A 22,463-nucleotide genomic window follows, 5' to 3' on the forward strand; every position below is an offset into this window, starting at 1 on the left:
TATTGCTCCTTACTTTCAGCTGAAAATTTTCTGGTTTTTATGGCACTTGGTATTAACCAAGTGACACATAGCAATCGCAAATTCTGTCGGTCTGTCGGTCCTGGTTTTGCTACTTTAGGCACTACAGATTGGAGGGATCAGGATGAAACTTGGTGGGAAAAATAAGCACAAGTCCTAGATACATGATTGACATAACCGGAACGGATCCGCTCTGTTTAGGGTAGTTGGGGGGGGGGGGGGGTTAATTCTGAAAAATTAGAAAAAATGAGGTATTTTTAACTTACGAACGGGTGATCGGATCTCAATGAAATTTGATATTTAGAAGGATATCGTGTCTCAGAGCTCTTATTTTAAATCCTGATCAGATATGGTGACATTGGGAGGAGGGGGTTGGGAGGGGGAAACCTAAAACTTGGAAAACACAGAGTGGAGGGATCGGGATGAAACTTGGTGGGAAAAATAAGCACAAGTCCTAGATACATGATTGACATAACCGGAACGGATCCGCTCTCTTTGGGGTACTTGGGGGGGGGGGGTAATTCTGAAAAATTAGAAAAAATGAGGTATTTTCGACTTACGAACGGGTGATCGGATCTCAATGAAATTTGATATTTAGAAGGATATCGTGTCTCAGGGCTCTTATTTTAAATCCCGACCGGATCTGGTGACATTGGGGGGAGTTGGGAGGGGGAAACCTAAAACTTGGAAAACACTTAGAGTGGAGGGATCGGGATGAAACTTGGTGGGAAAAATAAGCACAAGCCCTAGATACATGATTGACATAACCGGAACGGATCCTCTCTCTTTGGAGTAGTTGGGGGGGGGGGGGGGTAATTCTGAAAAATTAGAAAAAATGAGGTATTTTTAACTTACGAACGGGTGATCGGATTTCAATGAAATTTGATATTTAGAAGGATATCGTGTCTCAAAGCTCTTATTTTAAGTCGCAACCGGATCTGGTGACATTGGGGGGAATTCGGGGTGGGGGAACCTAAAATGATGAAAAACGCTTAGATTGGTGGGATCGGGATGAAACTTTGTGGGAAAAATAAGCATAAGTCTTAGATACGTGATTTACATAATTGGAACGGATTCGCTCTATTGGGGGAGGGGGGGGGTAATTCTGAGAAATTAGTAAAAATGACGTATTTTCAACTTCCGAAGGAGTGGATCGAATCTTGAACGACCTCGTAACAACTCAGATCTCTTATTTTCAATCTCAACCGGATCCAGCGTAATTGGGGGGGGGGGGGGGCAGTTGGGGGGGGGGGGTACCGGAATTTTTGAAAATACTTAAAGCGGTGAGATCAGGATGAAACTGGATGGGAATAATAAAAACCTGTCTAAGATACGTGACTGACATAACCGGACCGGATCTTCTCTCTTTGGTGGAGTTGGGGGGGGGGGTAATTTGAAAATTGAGGTATTTGTACCTTACGAAAGGTTGACCAGATCTTAATGAAATTTGATATTTAGAAGGATCTTGTGCTTTAAAGCTCTAATTTTAAATTCCGACCAGATCCTGTGACATTGGGGGGATTGCAGGGGGAAACCGGAATTCTTGGAAAACGTGAAAATTGTGGTATTTTTATCTCACGAATAGGTGATCGGGTCTTAATGAAATTTGATATTTAGAAAGAATTCATGTCTCAGAGCTCTTATTTCAAATCCCGACCAGCTCTTTTGACATTGGGGGGAGTTGGAGGGGGAAATCTTGGAAAAAAAAACATAGATTGGAGGAATCGGGATGAAGCTTGGTGGATAGAATAAGCAAATGTCCTTGATACGTGATTGACGGAACCGTACTGGATTCGCTCTCTTTGGGGGAGTTGGGGGGAGGGGTTCAGTGATTTGGCGAGTTTGGTGCTTCTGGACGTGCTAGGACGATGAAAATTGGTAGGCGTGTCAGGGAGCTGCACAAATTGACTTGATAAAGTCGTTTTCCCAGATTCGACCATCTGGGGGGCTAAAGGGAGAGGAAAAATTAGAAAAAATTAGGTATTCATAACATACGAGTGGGTGATCGGATCTTAACGAATTTTGATATTTAGAAGGACATTGTGACTCAGAGCTCTTATTTTAAATCCTGACCGGCATTAAGCCTCTTATTTCCCTTTTAAATCAATCTATTGATTCATAGAATTTTGTTAGAGCTCATACCATATGATCTTTTGGTTCTTAGCTCTTCATGCCTCGTCACAAGTGCCATATGAGCTCTTAGCTCTTGTTTACTAATAAAAACTTCGTTAAAAATTAAAAGTTCTAGTTGCCTTTTTAAGTAACCGAAAAATTGGAGGGCAACTAGGCCTCCTTCCCCACCCCTTATTTCTCAAAATTGTCTGATCAAAACTAAGAGAAACCCATTTTGCTAAAAAAGAATTAATATACAAATTTATTTTAATAATTTATGCGCGGAGAGCCAAAATCAAACATGCATTAATTCAAAAACGTTCAGAAATTAAATAAAAAAAACTAGTTTTTTTTTACTGAAAGTAAAAAGCGACATTAAAACTTATAACGAACAGAAATTACTCCGTATATGAAATGGGTTGTCCCCTCCGCAATCCCTCGCTCTTTACGCTAAAGTTTGACTCTTTGCCACAATTCTACTTTTTAAAATAATTAAAAGCTTTAGCGTAAATAGCGAGGGATTGCGGAGGGGACAACCCATATCATATACGGAGTAATTTCTGTTCGTTTTAAGTTTTAATTTCGCTCCTTACTTTCAGCTAAGAAAAAACTAGTTTTTTATTTAATCACGAACAGAAATGGGTAGAAACAATAGATTTATGGCCCCAGCCAAGAGTTCTACGAAGCTTTCCAAAATGCAAAGTCATATTCATCAATTCGGTCTAAGGTCCACACTTTCCCGTAAAAACCGCAGAGGTTAGACCCTTACCACTTTCTAGGAATAAGCTGAAATCGGGGTGCTAGGAAAGAAAACCAAAGTGTTGCTCTCGCAACACAATAAAGTAAATAATCTTCCAAGCGTAAAACTACTTTAAACCATCATCAATAATCAAATGAAACTCGAAAGGAACAGAAATTATAGCAAATAATTGAATCAAACTCGAAACAAGCAAAAACTATCATGAATAGGGCTGACATCCCCGATATTTTCTCAAGACCAGGACATAATTTGCACTATACCGAAAAAAAATGACCATGAATTATCAGTTTAATACACAGATACTGATATTTATTCCTTAAAGTTTCAACAATTTTTTATTCAAAATAGTAAAATAAAGTGAAAACATTTAAAATCCATTTTGTTTTCAAACGAAAGGGTTGGCTTTCCTCCGATCACTTTTGAGTCTTCAAAAGGGCACTAGAACTTCTTACCTCCAATCTAATGAGCCCCCTCCAAATTTTATACGACCAATCTATCCATAAAATTCTTAATTGCCTCGTGGCATAACTAACAACCCTTGTCCTGAGGGTTATAGGGGGTTGTCATCCTAAAAGAAATCATTTCCAGGCCTTTCAACTATGCTGAACAAAATGACTATCCCAAGATTTTGATTAGATGTGATCAGGCAAATGATGGGCGAGGGGGAGGACCACCATTGCATAAAAACCTTATACGCCCCAGGGCATAACTTACAACCCATGCCCCAAGGCTCTAGTCAGTTGTGTCAACCCTGGAGTCTCCTACTTTTAATATACTGGCAATTTTTAATAAACTGGCTATCTCAGATTTTTGACTGTTAAAAGACAACTATAACTTTCAATCTCCAATTATCAAATTATTGGAGGTTGCCCTCCAACCACTTTAGACTATTAAGAAGTCGAAAGTGAACTTTAGAACTTATGATTTCCAATCCAATGAGCCCCTCCGAAGTTTATATGACAACTCTTTCCATAAAAACCTTATATGTCCTTGGGGTATAACTTACAGGCCTTGCCCTAACAGCTGTGAGAGGGGAGGGGGGCTGTAATCTTCAAAGACGTTAATACTAGACCTGTCAACTACGATGAAAAAAAGGCTATCTCAAAATTTTAATTGGATGTATTTGGGGAAATGATGGACACGGAGAAGGGGACCTGATTCTCGTCCAATCCCTTTCGACTATTAAAAAGGGCACTAGACCTTGGAAATTCTAATCGAATTATCCCCTTTTTAAGTTTTTCCGACAACTCCTTCTGCAAGAAGTGCCCTAGTAAATAATAATAATAAATAAATAATACATTGTGCCAACATTGCTCTTTACTTAGCGCTGCCTGATATTTCTGTTATATTATCTTGTAAAAAGATAAGTGTGTTGAATCATCACGTCAATAATGATTTATTTTAATTTTCAGTTACTTCTTTAATACTCGTCTTTTTCTCTCTCCTTTAATTGATATATCTTTAAAGATGGACTAGCTTACAGATTGGTTCTGTAACAGCTATCTTTAACCTTGATTGATAAGAATTAAACCTCTGTATTCGAATTTGTTGACCTTAGCCTTGATTAATTTGACGAACCAAAAAAGCCGAAGGCTATTTTTTTTTAACAGGAGCTAGTATAGAACGATCAGTGTTGTCACCCAGAACACCCTTTGAAATGCACCATACTCCTGCATATGAAAGTGCTGTTTTTTATAAAAAGAATTAATTTATTTTAAATACAATTTTGTGCTCACTACAAAAGTGACCATATGTAGTAGTTTACTACATTTTTAATAAATAGATTTCACAAGATAAGTTGTGAAAGGAAAATGTAACCTAACATGAAATGTAACAATACTGTCAGAGGCCCTTCTTCTTTATTTCTACAAAATAATGTTCTTTTTAAGCAATGACGATAAAAGAGAATTAATGCCAATAAAGGAGTGATATGAGCTCTTCTTTAAAGTTCCGAATCAGCTGATTATAAACAAACAAATTTCCTTTCGAAACTCCTCCTACTTATGCCGAAGGCTTTCAACCTTCAGGGAATTGAAAGTCAAATGGTTGACTTTACACAAGAAGCCAGCATAGTAATAAAGGAATGAAATGAACTCATTTAACTATGTACTTCTTTTCATTATAGCCAGGTCAGCTCGAGCTGTAGAGTCTTTCTCGATGGCTAGCTCTACAATAAATAGAATCACAAGATGAAGTTAAGGAAATTCTCGCCATTTTTGATACTTTCAAAGCAACGATTCCTTAACAGCTGCAGCTCAATATTCGTTGGCGCATTAATGGGCTAAATTCTACTTCCTGCAAAAGCCGAAATATCCCAGCAGCAGTTGTTGATATGCTCAACTATATGATTTGTTTTACAATACTGAACTAACCCCACCTTTATTTTACTTTTGTTTCTAATGCCCAGCTTATACCAGCAAGTTATCATGGGTAATGGCAGCAATTTGGTTTCTTAATTTTTGCATTTTTGTCAATCATGCCTGAATATAAAATTTTCAGTGTCATTCCGAACACTTGACTTCGGTACCATCAAAAGTTACCATCGGTACCATCAAAAGTTACCATCGGTACCATCAAAAGTTACCATCGGTACGCATCAAAAGTTATATTCTTGAATTGGTCAACTTTAAAGCTGACATCTTTGCCTTGTTTTAAAATAAGAACCCATCAACCACTAAAAATAATTAGCGATCATTATATGTATTGGCAAACGTTAACCCTAGCTGTCATATTCTATGTTTCCTGAAAAACCAAAAAATTTCGCAGATTTCGGATGACTTTCTAGAAATTAATTTGCAGGAGAACCCAGATTAGCACGAGTTGAAACTTTTTAACACATAAGGCTGAAATGTACTACAAATGATACCATATTGCAGATCTTTTAATAAACCCTCAAACATTTCTTAAAGCTATTACAGAAATCACGGAGACTACCAAAACAAGATTGAATCTATTAAGATTATGGAACAACGAACGAGAATTTATATTTTTCAATGAGAATTTTGGGAAAAAACAGGAGTGCTTCCCTTCACAAGTTGCAAGTCGTTGATCATTTTTTGAACTCGCCAAACCCAGTACATGGACAAGTAAGGGTAGTCCTAAATTCTATACCACTGATTGAGCTAAGAATTTGTTCAATTGTCTATTCAGTGATTTACAACTGAACTATTCAAGCTGGATACTTGAAAATTTAGGTCAGTAATCAGGGAACCATGAGCATGCAGATATATATACATACATAAATCGCAAAAATGCTTAGACTGGAAAAATGGCGCAGTGATAAAAACGCGCGAATATTTTTGAGTATTCAAGCTATTTTAATGCATTTTAAGAAGGAAATACAATAGTGCAAAGCAAGATTCAACTACGCGGACTAAAGAAGAGCAGAGGGAGCAGAGTGACATGAAATGTGGCAGCCATTGACTCAGTTTTTCCCAATAAACTTTGGAGAGGCATGCGGGAAGACAGGGCACCAGACACAACAATTAACGTTATTATGGCTATTTTGACAGCGCGTTTGACAGCCGCCTGCACAAACAAAGCTCTATCAGATATATTTACGACGAATTACAAGTTAGACGAGGCTCAGTTCGGTCCCCTAAATGCTTCAGGTTCATCATCGCCAGAATAGGAAGCAGGATAGGGCATCATACCAAGAAGACAAAGTCTAATCTGAAACACAACTCACTGACTTGGTCTGCAGGATTGTAGAATCCTTATTCTCTTTATAAAACTCTGAAGCAAGACCTGCTGAGAAAGATGGCATTATCTGGGAAAACACACCGGCTGAGATCAGTAGAGGCTATTGTCACCTAAATTGCACAGCTTCATTATTCTGTGGATTACGAAGCAAGATAGGACGTCATCCCAGGAAGACCGAGTCTTGCCAGAAGCATTAGTAACTGACCAGGTCTGCATGGATGATAAACCAGTATGCCCTTTATCAATTTCTGAAGTAAAAGATGTACCAAGAAAAATGACACTATCTGCAGCTACAATAGGCATAAAGATTAATTCTGCTAAACTAAAAACACGGGCAATGATGCAGCTGGATCTCTTTCTTGCAGCTACAGGGGCTACTCAGTTTTAAATATCTTGGCTCCAACATAGATACAAATACTGGATACAGAGCAGAAATGCTTCTTTATTCTTTGCCAATACTACAAAAAACATTGATCAGAGACACTAAATTCATTTTTCTGTCAAAATCCATTTTATTTTACGGAAATGACATTCGGCCACTGAGAGCTCCAAAATTTGCAAGGAATCACTGTTTTTAAGCAGAAACGCCTGAATTCTAGTAAATGATTCGAGAGTTTTATAATGAGGAAAAAATACCAATGTAGATGCAATTTCTGCCGACATTTGACGTCAATTTCACGTCATTAGCATGTTTATCTTTTTTTTATCTTTAGTAAGCTTAATAACTAAAGTTAAAATATAAACTTTATTTTCTTTTAACCTGACACAATAATTGCATACAAAAAATATGCAGAGCTAAAAATAACTTCCAACTGAAAAAAGAAAATGTTAACTTACAACAGGTACCGTGACATGGCGAAGGGCTAGAGATAAACAGGTACGTAGCGCAGTCGGCGGTACCCACCATATTTTTGGAGGAGGAGTTCCCTTGGCAATAATATGCCTCAAGATCTGAAACGAAAGAAAAAAATTACCAACATAATCGAGAGAAGTATAAAGCACTGACTATACAGAGAGTTCCATTTACTAAAGACCAGCCGTAGCAAAGATTAGTGAAGACCTTAATGTGAGCCAATTTTACACGTACACATACCCACCAAACTTAAATAGATTATGATTTATTTAACTTTAAGAGCGTTTTTGAGCCAACTCTAGCTGAATCTACAAATTTTGACTTTTCGACTAAACCGAAGGCTGGTGAGTGGAGGTTATTGTATGTTAATACATGTAACTAATAGGCATTTTCAAATTAAATACTACCCTATTAGCTGGTGTTCTGCCCTCTCAGGCAGAACAATTATTTTTAAAGCACATTCTGAAGCGAGTTCAGAGGGCCCTATATCAAAAATAATATTTTACAGAAGTAGACTTTGTATCTCATGAGCTATGTTACTTGATGTTACACATTTTATTGGGGTATCAAAAACCTTCACTAAAATGACGAGTAGTCCAGTCTTTACACTACAGATCTTTAAAAGTAAAAAAAAAAAAAGACATAACAAATTAAGAGTCTGGATAACACTTGTGTAAAGAAGTGTCAGCTAACATTATTCCCAAATATGAGATTTCTGGCATTAAAAAAGCAAGTATCTGAAGCATAGTACCTTTTAAACCATAGTACCTTGACGGTCGATAGCCAGAAATCAATTGCTTAGTGGCTCCTTAGCTGTAGGTGCATACCAACCAAATAATGAGTGAATATGGACGGATGCAGCTTTAGTTGAGAAGGTATACGGAGCTCAGAAGTGGCAGAGGCCTCTGAAAATCAATCCAGTCTCTCAACTTGGCCCCTAATTACTACGCCAGAAGTGTCAAGCAGATCCGATTTCTTATGTACAAAGATTAGAGAACCAGAGTATGCTCCCAAAATTCTAATGCCAATCGGTTAGAATATAAGTCTACCTAGGTTTCTGCTAAAAAGTTGGTAACGAAGGTAGTGTCGGAGGGGTCATGGGCCCACTTTATACCTTGAATAATACAGAAGAAAATTTCTTCTATCAATCCAGTTAAAACAAGGTACAATATACCTACTTTTATGCTAAAACTTCATAAAAAGAGGGGAAGGGGTCTAAGGGGTTAGGGCCTACTTTTTTCCGCAAACCATATTGGTTGAAACATCATGGTATCTTTCTATTACGAAAAGGAGTAACATATCTCTCTTCCAACTAAAAGCTAGTTATGAGAGGGGTGGGTGTATCTGAAAAGACACTGCTCCACTTTGATCCTCCATAATAGATTGGAAATCTTCGTGTGATTTCAGCCGAAACAAGGTGCCCAATGCCGACCTTTCTGCTGAAAAATTGGCGATGGAAGGGCCAAAGGGAGGCTGGAGGAGGCACATACCCATTTTATGCCTTAAACAACTTTAATCGAAAGCTGTGGATAGTTCTTCATCAAATAAGGTGCGACACACCTACCTTTCTAAAAGAAACTGAATGTGAGAGGACGAGAAAAGGTGTACTAAGGAATCGACCGACCCACTTAGTGCCTTCAATAATAATAATAATAATCAAAAATCCTTGTTTGATTAGAGTGTGAAAGTTAGGAGGTGTGAGTTTTGTGCTCTAATAACACATATTGAAAATAATTGCATAATTCTGCTTCAAATTATTTCTTTAAAATTTGATAGTTTAGGGGGGAGGGTAACCTCTAGTCATTCATAATGAAAATACTTGCACGATTCATGCACGGACACATTCCAAACAAAGTGCAACATATCTAACGCTCTGTTTAGAAGCCTGGCAGCGAGATAAAAAGGTGGAGCGTGGAGACTGGAGGCACCGCTGGTCCACTTTGACTTTCCTATGATACAGGTCGAACACCGTTCCTTGATTCATGCCTGCCTTTCTGCAAAAAAAATTGCAGTGGGAGGGACAGGAGATGTTAGAGGACCTGTGTTTCCTGTTTGTGCCTCCAATAATACAAATCAAAAGTACTTGCGTGATTTTGCTTCAAAAAACGTGCAAAATGCTTACCTTTCGGTTAAAAAAATTTATGAGAAGAGGGGTAATGGAAGGACCATGTTACTGTGTTAATTTGTGGAAAATAAAACTTAGATTGTTTTGTATGACGTAACAGAATTGGCTTTTCTAAGGTGCGCCCCAACAATGAAGTTGTAAACTCGTTGAAATTTCCAAAATGGTGTATCTCATGAGCAAATTGTTATGGAAGGAAAACTGATATCATGTACTTTCATCAGCTTTTCAAATTTATTGATACGGACAAGTTCAAAACTTGATTTTCTTCCACATGCCAACTTTGTAATATTTATTACAATACATTACTCAGAAAGGAGAGTAAGAAAAGTTCTAGTTTCTTTAGCAATGAGAACACTAGAAGCTCATGTGAATACATGCACATATCTAAAACTCAAGTGCAGAAAATGAAACAGCAACTGAAAAATTTTTGACTTTATATTGGTTCTGATTAAAATTCCTATTTTGCATTATTGATTCATTGCCATACCGGACTTCGAGGGTAAAAAAGGGGGACTGAAATGGCACTTGGCCGCACTCCATTCTGTTTTTTCACTAAAAAAAAAGTCACTATATATCAGAATCTGAACCAACTGAATCTTTCCCCATCTTTCTGCCATTATCAGTTCTAAATGACAAGACTAAAAAAAAAAAAAAAAATTGGAGACACATTACTCTTAAAGTAGTCTAAACGCACGAGACGCTGTACGTAAACATTGAGCCTAAAGGCAGACTATGACACATATCAAATGAGGTTCAACATATCAATTGAGGTCAATCATCAAAAGTTGTGGAACGGAGCAATAAAAACCAAATAAAAGGCAAAGTAAAGACACATACTAGATTAACATTTTCTCTTCTTTTGAGTTGCAGGTCCTTCCATTCTTCAAATCTTGATGCACCATCAGTTCCATCAAAATAGCAAGCCATGCTTATTTTGTTGTTACGCATAGTGGGTACCAAACTGCATAAAAATCGAACTACTCTGTGCCACTGGCCACCACATACCCAATCTAAAATATATTCACTATAACTAATCTCGTCACGAAATATTCGCCGCTCTGTGGCAATAAGAAAAAATGACTTTGAAATATAATTTCAATTCAATTCCAATTTGATAACGGTATTTATACAAGAACATACAGAACAAAATACATAAAAAAAAACACTAAAAAAAGCAACACAACAAAACAATTCATCCTCCATAAGCTTTCGGTTGCTTAGAGTAACCGCTTAAGCATAGAAATAAATTTAAAAAGAGAAGAACAGAAAAGAAAAAAAAAATCTGCATTTGCCCTAATCCTGGTCGCAGAAACCCTTCCAAACAACAACACATTTCACCCACCAACACATTCAAAGAACCCCTGTTTCCATCCAACAAAAATTAAACAATTTATTTGTATTTTTTTTTTTTTTTTTTTTTTTTTTTGTGGGAACTAAAAGCAAAAGAAATTCAGTTTAACTAATCATAAAAAATCATACTACTGGAGGCAAACTGTTTTAAGATCTCTACGGAAATCAAACAGATTTGCCCACTTTTTAAAAAAATTGGGCAAATTATTCCAAAAATTTTGCCCAAATATGCGGTACTGATAAAAAAATTTAGTTCTAACAACCTGAGGTGTCCTCACATTATTAGCATATCATGTAGGATAGCTGGGTATTTCATCACCAGAATGAAATAAACTTAGAAAACACTTTGGAACTAATTTGGAATAATTCTTATACATGAGCAATGTATGATAAAATTTTCCTAGACCTGACAGAGGGATAATATTTAACTGTACATATTGAGATCTAACTGATGTTTCTTTGCTTTCTCCGGTCAACACTTAAGAGTGCCGTGTTCTGCATCACATGTAGTTGCTTCAAGTGGACTGAAAACGTACTAGACCATACACTCATACAGTAAACCAAATACGGGTGGACTTCAGAAAAATAAACTAATCTCGTCATGTAATTCGGGAATACATTCTTGAACTTTCTCACCATTCCAGTATTTCTTCCAATTTTACAGCTAACACAAGATATGTGACTTTTAAAACTAAGGCATTCATCGACAGTAAAACCAAGATGTCCGATATTATTTGTACACTTGACTACATAATTATCTTTTTGTATATCAGTGATCCAAGACCTACCATAGATAAGAAACCCTGACTTATTATAATTTTAACAAAAGTTTATTAACTCTCATCCACTTGTCTATGCATAGAATACCCTTTTCGTTATTTCTATTTAATGGGCTGAAGTCTTTTCTGCCACAATAAAATGGGTATCATCAGTGAAACTGGGAAGGATGAATTAGTATATAAACCTTGAAAATTATTTATCAAAATCATTACAAAAAAGCTGAAGTCATTAACATATGCTAGGAATAAAAGGAGTCCTAAAACACAACCCTGGGACACACCCAATTCAACTATTCTTTCACTTGACTTAGCTCCAGACATTTCTACATACTGTGTCCTACGGCTCGAAAACAACATATAATAATTATTATATGTTAAAAATATATAGAACCTGTAACTAACTTTTAATACGGCAACTTTTATGTGTGGTGGAGGAGTAATTAAAATAGTTTACAAGTGAAAATACTTATTTTTACATCAAGTACACTTACTAAATTAACAAAAGAAAGTAATCAACAACAGCAATACCGTAATTCAAAATTAACAATTTGTCTGTAAGTAAACTTAAAGTATGGAGACAGGTTTATAGAGGAAGAAGAATTCAACAAAAAGAAAGAAATAACTTAATTTATCGCCTCTGCAAAAAATAGAGTTCAGAGGGTGAACAAGTTATGTACAACAGCCAAAAGCAGACCATTTCATGATTAACAAATATAAACATCGCCAAAAAATGCAAAGCAATGTAAAAACCGCAAAATTCCAATTGTATTGCCTTGGACTATGGTAACCTGTATAATGCTGGCACTAATTAGTATGTGCTTCAAACAATTTTAGTTTCAAATGAAGGAAAATTTACGCCTTGGCTGCGCACTTTACATAAGTAGCACAATAGCACTGCTTAATTAAATATGAATTGGGAACAATGACTGAGTATATTAATCTGAACTTTCAGTAACTGATAAGGGAGATGATCAATTGACCAAAATGGCAATCTTTGCATGCTACTACTACAGCAACTATCACTACTACTGCTGCTTCTGTAGCAAGAATTTAAATGAAAAAACAAGTATTTTTCAACTGAAAGTAAGGAGCAACGTTAAAACTTACAGAGCAGAAATTATTACGTTTATGAGGAGCATCACCCCCTCGCCAATACCTCTCTCTCTTTATGCTAAAATTTGAATTTTGTCCCAATTCTTTAAGAATGGCTCCTGAATCAAAAAGGTCATTTAAATAAAATAAAAAGCTCTTTTAACAGTGCTAAAAACAACTTTAGCGTAAAGAGCGAGGTATTGACGACAAAGTGATCCCTGTCGTACACTAAATAATTTCTGTTCGTTTTAAGTTTTAATGTTGCTCCTTACTTTCAGTTGAAAAAGCTTGTTTTTATTTTATTTATTTTCTGACTGTTTCTTTTTCTAAATAAAGCTGGGGAATCCGGTTCTCCCTCTGTTGAAAATTCCTTTCCCCAGGAAAAATACCTCTAAGGAAAGATCCTCTCATGTCACAAGACCCCACTCTCCCACCACCAGAGAAGTCTACCATGAAAACGTCTGTATACTTCCCAATAACCGATACTATGTATAAGCAATGGCCAAAGTTCATAACTTGCAGCCCTTCCCCCAGGGACTGTGGGAGGCTAAGTCATCCTCAAAGAAATAGTTAATAGATTTTTCGACTATGCTGAAAAAATGGCTATCTCAAAAATTTGATCAAGTGACTTTGGGGAAAAATGTGCGCGGGAGGGGGCTAGCTGCCCTCCAAAATTTTGGTCACTTAAAAAGGGCACTCGAACTTTTGATTTCCGATCAAATGAGCCATCTCCCGATCTACTACGATCACAGGTTTGGTATGATCTTTCTTCTGGCAAAAAAAAAAATTCCACATTTTTGTACATAGGGGCTTGAAACCTCTAAAGTAGGGTTCTCTGGTATGCTGAATCTGATGGTTTGATTGTCATTAAGATTACTTTAATATTTTGGGCAAATTCCCCCCTTTTTCAAAAATTGGGCAAATTTTCACAAGCTTGTAACTTTGGATGGGTACAATGAAATTTGATGAATTTTACATACTTTGAATAAGCATCAAAATTCGTTTCTTTGATGTTTCTATTTTTATCAAGACTCTGTTTCTTAGAGTTTTGGTTACTATTGAGCTGCATTCCTCCATACTTACAGTTCGTTAGTGATTGTCAAAAGAGTGTAACAGCAATATTTTTTTACTGGCTTACTAGATCAAGATGCAACTTCTCAGGTATCATGAGGGGAATGTTCACTTGATTGAAAGGCAACATGTAAATCCTACTGCTGCTACTACTGTTAATACTACTACTGATCAACACTCTTACTGCTACTCCTTCTCCTACTACTACCACTACTACTACAATACTAACACTATCAAGGCTAAGTGTATGAAGGTGAAAATTCGTGAGAATTTTGAGGGGAAATTTAAACAAAATCAAAACACACTACTTGCATGCAGATTGTCAAAAGGGTGCACCTAAATGTATATGGGTCCTTTTTCAACTCACTGCTTGTGTTGAGCAATTTAAGCAGGTAATTAGTAATCTCTTAAATTTTCGATTTTCATAATTTTCTCTTATGTCATCTTTCTTTCTAAAGTAAAAGAAATAATTATGTCACTTTTATTAAATGAACAAATTTTCTTACCTGAATAGAAACCACCATAAAGTCTATCAAGACATGACTCCCCATCAACTAAAATATTCAGCTCATTTTGTGGCATCAATGCATTTGCTCCAGGATGGAAAGGTGCAGATCCAACGGTTTCCATTGCAATTTTAATAAGATTAACTGGCACACTTGCGCCATCTATTTCGGCTTCTAAATATTTTTGTAGATCCTTCAGACACATTTTTGGGAATCTGTAACGGAAATAAGGTATTAGCCAAGCAAAAGTACATACTATGCATATGGATTTATATAGCAGACAATAAAAAGTAAAAATTTGCATACAATTACAGTCAACAAACTGGAACTGAGGAATTGGACCAAAGTCCATGGGAACTAAATCTGTCCTTGTTTACTATTTTGGTATTGACCACCCCCCCCCCATGAACAAAAATTCTGGATATAGCCCTGATTAGAGAACATGTCTCGATTGGGTTCTATTCTGTTGCACAATAGCACCGATTGAGCATTTTTTAACCTCTAAATGAGAGCTTTGATTGGAAATCAATGGTTATTTTCTACAAGAACATTCACCACCTTTCACCTTTGACTAAATATTTTTCCTTTTACTGTTTGTCAAACAAATGCTGCAAAAAAACTAAAAATTGATACAGTCTGATTACCTACAAGAGTATACACCCTGCATTGAGTAGCCATTTAAAATGCTCTCCAGAGGGACATTAATCCTGAAAACCTATCTGTTGATCCCTTTAAAAAGTAGCTCAATAGACACAAAAATAGGAGAAAAACCTTAGTAAATGGTTGACTAGTTGAATATCAGACCCAAAGTTTTAAATTTCCATGTGCCATGAATTTGGTCTTAAAATGAATCAAAGATCTAATATTCTGTCTGTCAAACACAGCTATATACAGTTAGTTGAGCATTTCTAAACTGACTGGGAAAGGAGATAGGTAGTAAAACCCTCAGGAAAAGGGTTTCCAGAACTGGCACCCAAACTGCACTTTTTATGTGCCATATAGTTGAAAGGTCAAAAGGCAAAAAATAAATCCAGGCAGAAAACTATCCATGCAGGAAAACAGTTTGTGAAGTAGTAGATGGTGTCTCAGGGTAGAAAATCAGAAACACAGCTTGGAATACTTTCAGTTTAGAAGATTTAAGGAGGAGCTTGCAGAAGAAGCATTTGTGTAAGTTCACTAAATAATCTAAAGCATAGATATTTGCATCATGTTAAATTAAGAGATGGCAGACATCTAAATTGCCTTCTTCAGAATCCAGTTCAACTGCACAGATCCTCCAGAGCAATTGCTGGGACATAGGACATCAAATGACATCTCAGTTACAAAATGTCAGGAATGACATAATCAATGTGCAGAAAGGAATGTGCAAGAAATCAATGTGCAGAAATGCATACTAAAAATTGAATTGTCCCCAGTATCTAGTCAAACTTTAGTGCAAATAAAACAGATTGTGGTATGCTACTATACTACAGTAAGGAGTGACCCAGCTCAATAGTAAATGAAACTAAAAAAAAAAATGGAATTTGATACTAATAGATACATCAAAATAATAGAATTTTTATGCTGATTTTAAATATATAAGTTTCATCAAATTTAGTCTTACTTATCAAAAAGTCATGAGCCTGAGTAAATTTGCCTTATTTTGGAAAATAGGAAAAAACAAATAGAAAAAAAACCTAAAAGTCATAGAATCTTAACAAAAATTACACCGTCGCATTCAGCATATTAGAAAACCCTACAGTAAAAGTCTCAAGCTCCCATCTACAAAAATATTGAACTTCATATTTTTTGCAGGAAGACTGATCACAGGTGCGTGTTTATTTGTTTGTTTTTCCCAGGGGTGATCATGTTGACCCAGTGGTCCTAGAATTCCCAGGGGTGATCATGTTGACCCAGTGGTCCTAGAATGTCGCGAGAGGGCTCTCATTTGAATGGAAATTTAAAGTTATAGTGCCCTTTTTAAGTGACCAAAAAAACTGGAGGGCACCTTGGCCCCCTTCCATGCTCTTTTTCTCCAAAGTCAATGGATCAAAATTTTGAGATAGCCATTTTGTTCAGCATAATGAAAACATTATAACTATGTCTTTGGGGATGACTTGCTCCCCCACAGTCCCCAGGGGAGGGAATGCAAGTTACAAACTTTAACCAGTGTTTACATGCATGTTTACATTGATGTTGGAAACAAGATGCTTGAGGAGCTTGTTGTTGATCACTCATTCGTAAGTTAAAAATACCTATTTTTTCTAATTTTTAAGAATTAACCTCCCCCCCCAACTACCCCAAAGAGAGCGGATCCGTTCCGGTTATGTCAATCATGTATCTAGGACTTGTGTTTATTTTTCCCACCAAGTTTCATCCCAATCCCTCCACTCTAAGTGTTTTCCAAGCCTTACGTTTCTTTTTCCCACCAAGTTTCATCCCGATCCCTCCACTCTAAGTGTTTTCCAAGTTTTAGGTTTCCCCCTACCAACTCCCCTCCAATGTCACCAGATCTAGTTGGGATTTAAAATAAGAGCTCTGAGACATGATATCCATCTAAATATCAAATTTCATTGAGATCCGATCACCTGTTCATAGGTTAAAAATACCTCATTTTCACCAGGCCAGTCCTGGATTTTAGAACATGCCTTGCTGGTCCTTTCTACAAGAGTGACATCCAGCTCATTGAAGGTGTCCAAAGGAGAGCCACCATATACATTGATGGTTTATACAGTCAGCCCTACTGCAGTAGATTACAATCTGCTAACCTCCCAACACTTGTTTTTTGGTGTATGTGTAATGACATGATGCTCACCAACAGGTACCCTCAGCAAGCATACCAGAAGCTGTTCACCTTCCCTCCCCACCAAAGACAAACAGAAGGACTTTCTAAAAAGCTGTTCAAATCCACCATTAACATTCAAGGTCAGATAAATTTTTTTTTTAACCAGCAAGTGGTGAACAATTGGAACCAACTAAGCCAAGAGACAATTTGTGCAACCTTGCCTGAGGAATTCAAAAAGAGGCTCAACAAAGAATGTGAAGCCAAACCATGGAGATTCCAGTGGGAGAACCACTCCCAGCCCTCACTACTATAACACTCTTGGAAGACAATAGAAAGTTAGCTTGGAGGATGATGCAGATTGTCATACCCAAACATCTCACACACTTAAGAGAGAAAAAGAGACTTTGATTTTAAGATGACTTTCACAGTACATGGCACCAAATTAGTGCTTTATATTACAGTCAAATAAAACTTGTCAAATAAAAAAAGGAAAAAACACAGACACAGACAAACAGTGTCAGACAGACACTTGTCAGATTAAAAAAAAGAAACATCAACTAAAAAACTGAGTCAATATAACAAAATTTACTGATTAATAATGTTTGCAAATGCAGGAATAAAACTCTTCCTATATCTCTCATGTATTGGTGGAAGAGGTTTAAGGGTGGGGACTTTCTGGGAGTTGGGAGGGGGAATAAATCTTGGAATTCGGGGTTTGTCAAGTTTTTATTGCCAAACTGGGTACACAGGAGGGTTCTTCTCTCTGATAGGGTAGTGAGCAGGAAATGCTTATGAAGAAAGTGGCATGGGAGTTTACCTTGACCATAGATAATATTTAATGATTGCTTTTGGACTGACTATCTATATATATAAAAATAAGTTGTCTGTGTGTGTGTGTGTCTGTCGAGTGACGTCATGTTTGTGTGTTGACTGACGTCATGTTTTTGACTGACAAAATTACAGACCGGGACATCAGGACACAAATGACGACCAGGACACCAGCACATAGGGAATATAAATGACGACTGGGACACTCAAAGAGAAAGCGACCAGGACACAAGGAATGTTTGATTAGCAACCACCATCAACAAAGCACCAGGACACAAATCACGACCAGGACATAAGTAAAAAAAAACTAAAAAAAAGGTAAAAACTACAAAGAAACTAAAAAGAAAAAAAACTAACAACTAATAAAAAAAACTAAAAAAGCTAAAAAACTAAAAAAGAAAAAAAAGAAAAAAAAATGAAAAATAAAGGAGAAAAACAAAACTTAAAAAATAAAAATAAAAAAAAACTAAAAAGAAAAAAACAGGAAAAATACAAAAATATATTTCATCATATACCATTTCAAAAATGAATGTATATACAGACCGGGACGCTGGGATACAAATGACAACTAGGACACAGGGAAATATAAATGACGACTGGGACACAGGGACACAACTACAACGGGGACGCCGGGGGGCACGGGGGGATATATAAATGACGACAGGGACACAGGGAATGTTCAATTAGCAATCACCATCAACAAAGCTCAAGGGCAATCATTAGAATCATGAGGTATAACTAAAAAAACTAAAAAAAAGGTAAAAAACTAAAAACTAAAAAAAAGACCAATTCAAAAACGAACGTATATACAGACTGGGACACCAGGACACAAATGACGACCGGGACACCGGGACACAAGAAATATAAATGATGCCCAGGACACTCAAAGAGAAATCACAGACTGGGACACTGGGACACAAATGACAACCAGGACACAGGGAATATAAATGACGACTGGGACACAGGGACACAACTACAACGGGGACGCCAGGGGGATATATAAATGACAATGGCGACACAGGGAATGGTCAATTAGCAATCACCATCAACAAAGCTCAAGGGCAATCATTAGAATCATGAGGTATAGATCTGAATACGGATTGTTTTCCCAGTGCCACCCCAACAGCTAGTATTGAATACATTTGCAAAGTAGTTAGCCACAATGCCAAACCAGACAAGAATATTCAAGAACAGGGTGAATGAAACTTGTATAAATTCCTAAAAGGTGGAATGCAGGGCAAGAAAACTTGAAGAAAAATTTAAGCATAGAAAGTGCCAAATTAGCTTGCTTTTTGATGTTAGTAATGTGGATCTCCCACTTTGGATCACTTGAGATAGTGATACTGAGGAGCTTGCACTGCTGGACAAATATCTCTACAGGGATTGGTTGCTTGAATGAAGGTGTACTCTTCAAGCAACTGATAGTCATGATATTTGACTTTTTGGTATTCATAGTCATGTCAGCATCACTGGAATATCTTCCATGATTTCCATGGCTGAGCTCTTTAAATTTTTCCAGTAAGGACATGTTGCCAACAAATTTCCAGCTGTCAGGGCATTCAGTAGCAAGTCCATTTATTATAATCAGGAACAGGAGCAGGCCAAGGAGGGTACCCTGGGGCACACCACAGTAAACTAAAAGGAGATCTGAATAGACATTTTTATACTTTACACATTGAGTTCTACAGGAAAGGAAAGATGCTATTTTTCTAACAAGGTTTGGGTTAACATGAAATTCTTTTAGGAGTTTTTCAACTAAAATATTGTGGTTAATCAGATCAAAAGCTATTTGGAGGTCTATTAGAAGTAGATTTAGCCAAACATCAGGGTTTCCCAAGTTTCTATATATTGTATCCAGTAAGCTTACAAGATAATGAGTAGTAGAAAGGCCATGTTGATTACCAAATTGCTTTGGGTGAATAAGTTCTTCAATTTTTGATTTGAGCCAATCAGTCAGAAAGCTTTCAAAATATAATTTCAAAAAACGCCCAATCCAAAGTTGCTGTTGTGCAGTGGTGCCAACTCTAAATTGCTGGAGAATGGCTCTTGAGACACAACTACCATGTGATCACCATTACCAAGTGGGCTTAAATTGCATCTCTCTTATTTACAAAAATATGATCATTTGGTATTGGTGATATCACTAAATTGTTTTTCAGGTTTTACTGATATTCAAAATAATCCCCCCCCCCCAAATATGAGTATGGTAAAGCAAATTACATTACATTTTTGCAGAATAGTTACAAATCTGAACAAATTTGTATCCAAGGATGACATAACCCCAGAGCCTTTGGGATAAGGGTGTAAATTATGAGATTTCTCTAGAGATATATCTTATTGAAAATAAGCAGTGGAGGGGCATGTTTGATCTACACAGACAGTTCACACAGTGGTGAGAAACTTTAAACAATTATTCCCTTGTTCAATAATATTTTCTTAGACTAATATGAAAAATTACTCAAGGGTACACATGTAAATAGTGCAAATACCTTGCAGCTCTTAATAATAAGTTCTACTGATGAATCAAGTGGATCATTTCACAGTGCAAGATCAGTAAGCAGTACTTTCTCTGAACAGTGTTTTAATTAGTGATAGTTCTAGTAATGACAGCATTTAATCTAAAATGTCTAATGGCCCAAATAATGCCACACATAGCAAAATAAAACTAGCAAACATTGGACAAGCAATGGTCTAAAAGTTGTCTTTAGTAATACAGATTGTTTAACATCAAAATTGCAAAAAAAAAATATGCTCTCTTGACAGAACAAGCAGATGCTTATGTTTTTCATGAGATAAACCTAAGTTGACAAAAATCCCTCTTGGAGATGATCAGATCCAGGTTCCTGATTGGCCACCAACTTATCTAATGTAGGAGGAAGAGGAATAGCTGTATATATTTGAAGCTCCCTTATGGTAGAAAACATTGATATTGATTCAAACTGTGAGCCATATGGTGAACAAGGGTGAATTTCAGTTCTCTTGTTTTCTGGGACCTTTCACATAGGTTGCATGCACAGAAGTCTTTTCCCCCAGCCTGAAGCTGTCCCTTCTTGCTGTAAGTACATCAATTGATAGTAAATCAAGAATCAAGGCAATATGATTATCATTGGTGACTTCAATCTCCCATATATTCATTGGGTTAATTACCTTAATTTGCACTTCAGAAAAATTAGTTGCAACAACTGTGATACTCCATAATTGATGATGGTGATGGATCTGGTTGCTGTGTTAAGGTCAAGTGACAAACCATCAGGACTAGAGAGTGCTGAAGAGATTAAATTGAAGCCCACTTGGTAACAGCAATCACATGGTAGGTACCATTAAAGAACCATTCTCTATTGATTTAGAGTTGGCACCACTCCTCAACAGCTACTTTGGATTGAGTGTGAGATGGTTGAGTATGACAAGCAGCACCATCCTCCAAGCTGACTCTCTATTTTCTTCCAAGAATGTTATGGTAGTGAGGGCTGGGAGGGGTTTTCCCAATCGAATTTCCATGGTTTGGCCTCCTATTCCTTGTTAAGCCTCTTTTTAAATGGATCTAGATTCTCAGAAAAAAATCCCATTAAACCCCTTTTTGGAATGCCTTATTTAATCACTCACTGTATCAGGCAGTTACCTTCCTGGCTATGCATGGACAAGGTCAAAACCCTTTGTTACTTGACCTTCTGGTAGTAAAGGATCAATACAGAGCATTGATCCCCTTTCACCATACAGAGGAAGTGATCACATTGCCATAGGTTGCAGTTTTAGACTGTATATGCATAGATAAAAATTAAGAAACGTGTGTATACTAATTATAGTAAAATTTGTCATGAATTGGCCCAATGCGATTGGTCTTTTATTAAACATATGCATATAGAAAAGCCATTGTCAACTATGAAAAGAATATTTTGGGAGCTATTGAAAATCAGTCTTCTATAAACTGGAAAAGGAAACTGAAAACTCTCCTATATATTACAAAAGAAATTAAAAAGGCCAAGAAAAAAAAGAAATACTGGAAGTTGTACATAAAGAATGACAGCCAAGTGGGTTATTACACAAAATACAAAACAGGCACATAACCAACTCCAAAGTCTTGCTAAAAAAATGACTGAAAATATGAGGAATCAGTAGCAGCTGCAACAAAATCTAACCCAAGAAATTATGGAGGTACACATCATCTGATAATCCTGGTAGGCATTCTGTTACCCAACTTCAACTAGACGGCACAAAATTTGTGACCCATGAGAGATTGCCAATAAATTAAATAAACAGTTCATCTTGGTATTTATTCCCCTTGATAATTCTCCAATTCCAGATCCCTTAAAGTATGAAATTTGTAATGCTATGGTGCCCATTAATGTAACCAAAACTGATGCAGATGCCCAACTGAAGAAGATTAACCCAAATAAATCTACAGGACTAGATTGAATACCCCCTGGCTAATACACAAGACATATACAGTTTTGTTACATCCTCTTGCTCTACTTTTCCAAAAGCCCCTTAGTATTAAATACATTC

The 22,463-nt window shown here is 36.7% G+C and overlaps 1 protein-coding gene across 5 annotated transcripts in view; it reads right to left on the minus strand.

Annotated features, from left to right (window-relative positions):
- The window catches only part of LOC136034869 (constitutive coactivator of PPAR-gamma-like protein 1), a 125,549-nt gene that overhangs the window by 97,322 nt on the left and 5,764 nt on the right, over window positions 1–22,463 (minus strand). For all 5 annotated transcript variants that reach the window (XM_065716344.1, XM_065716341.1, XM_065716342.1 and 2 more), the window contains exons 2-4: window positions 14,369–14,583; window positions 10,408–10,580; window positions 7,430–7,543 (exon numbers count right to left, since the gene is read on the minus strand). In XM_065716344.1, coding sequence (XP_065572416.1) covers window positions 7,430–7,543; window positions 10,408–10,580; window positions 14,369–14,573 — 492 coding nt within the window. In that variant the 5' untranslated portion in view covers window positions 14,574–14,583. The remainder of the gene's footprint in view (window positions 1–7,429; window positions 7,544–10,407; window positions 10,581–14,368; window positions 14,584–22,463) is intronic.

Source organism: Artemia franciscana, chromosome 13 (genome assembly GCF_032884065.1).
Source record: "Artemia franciscana chromosome 13, ASM3288406v1, whole genome shotgun sequence".
NCBI classification, from domain to species: Eukaryota; Metazoa; Arthropoda; class Branchiopoda; order Anostraca; family Artemiidae; genus Artemia; species Artemia franciscana.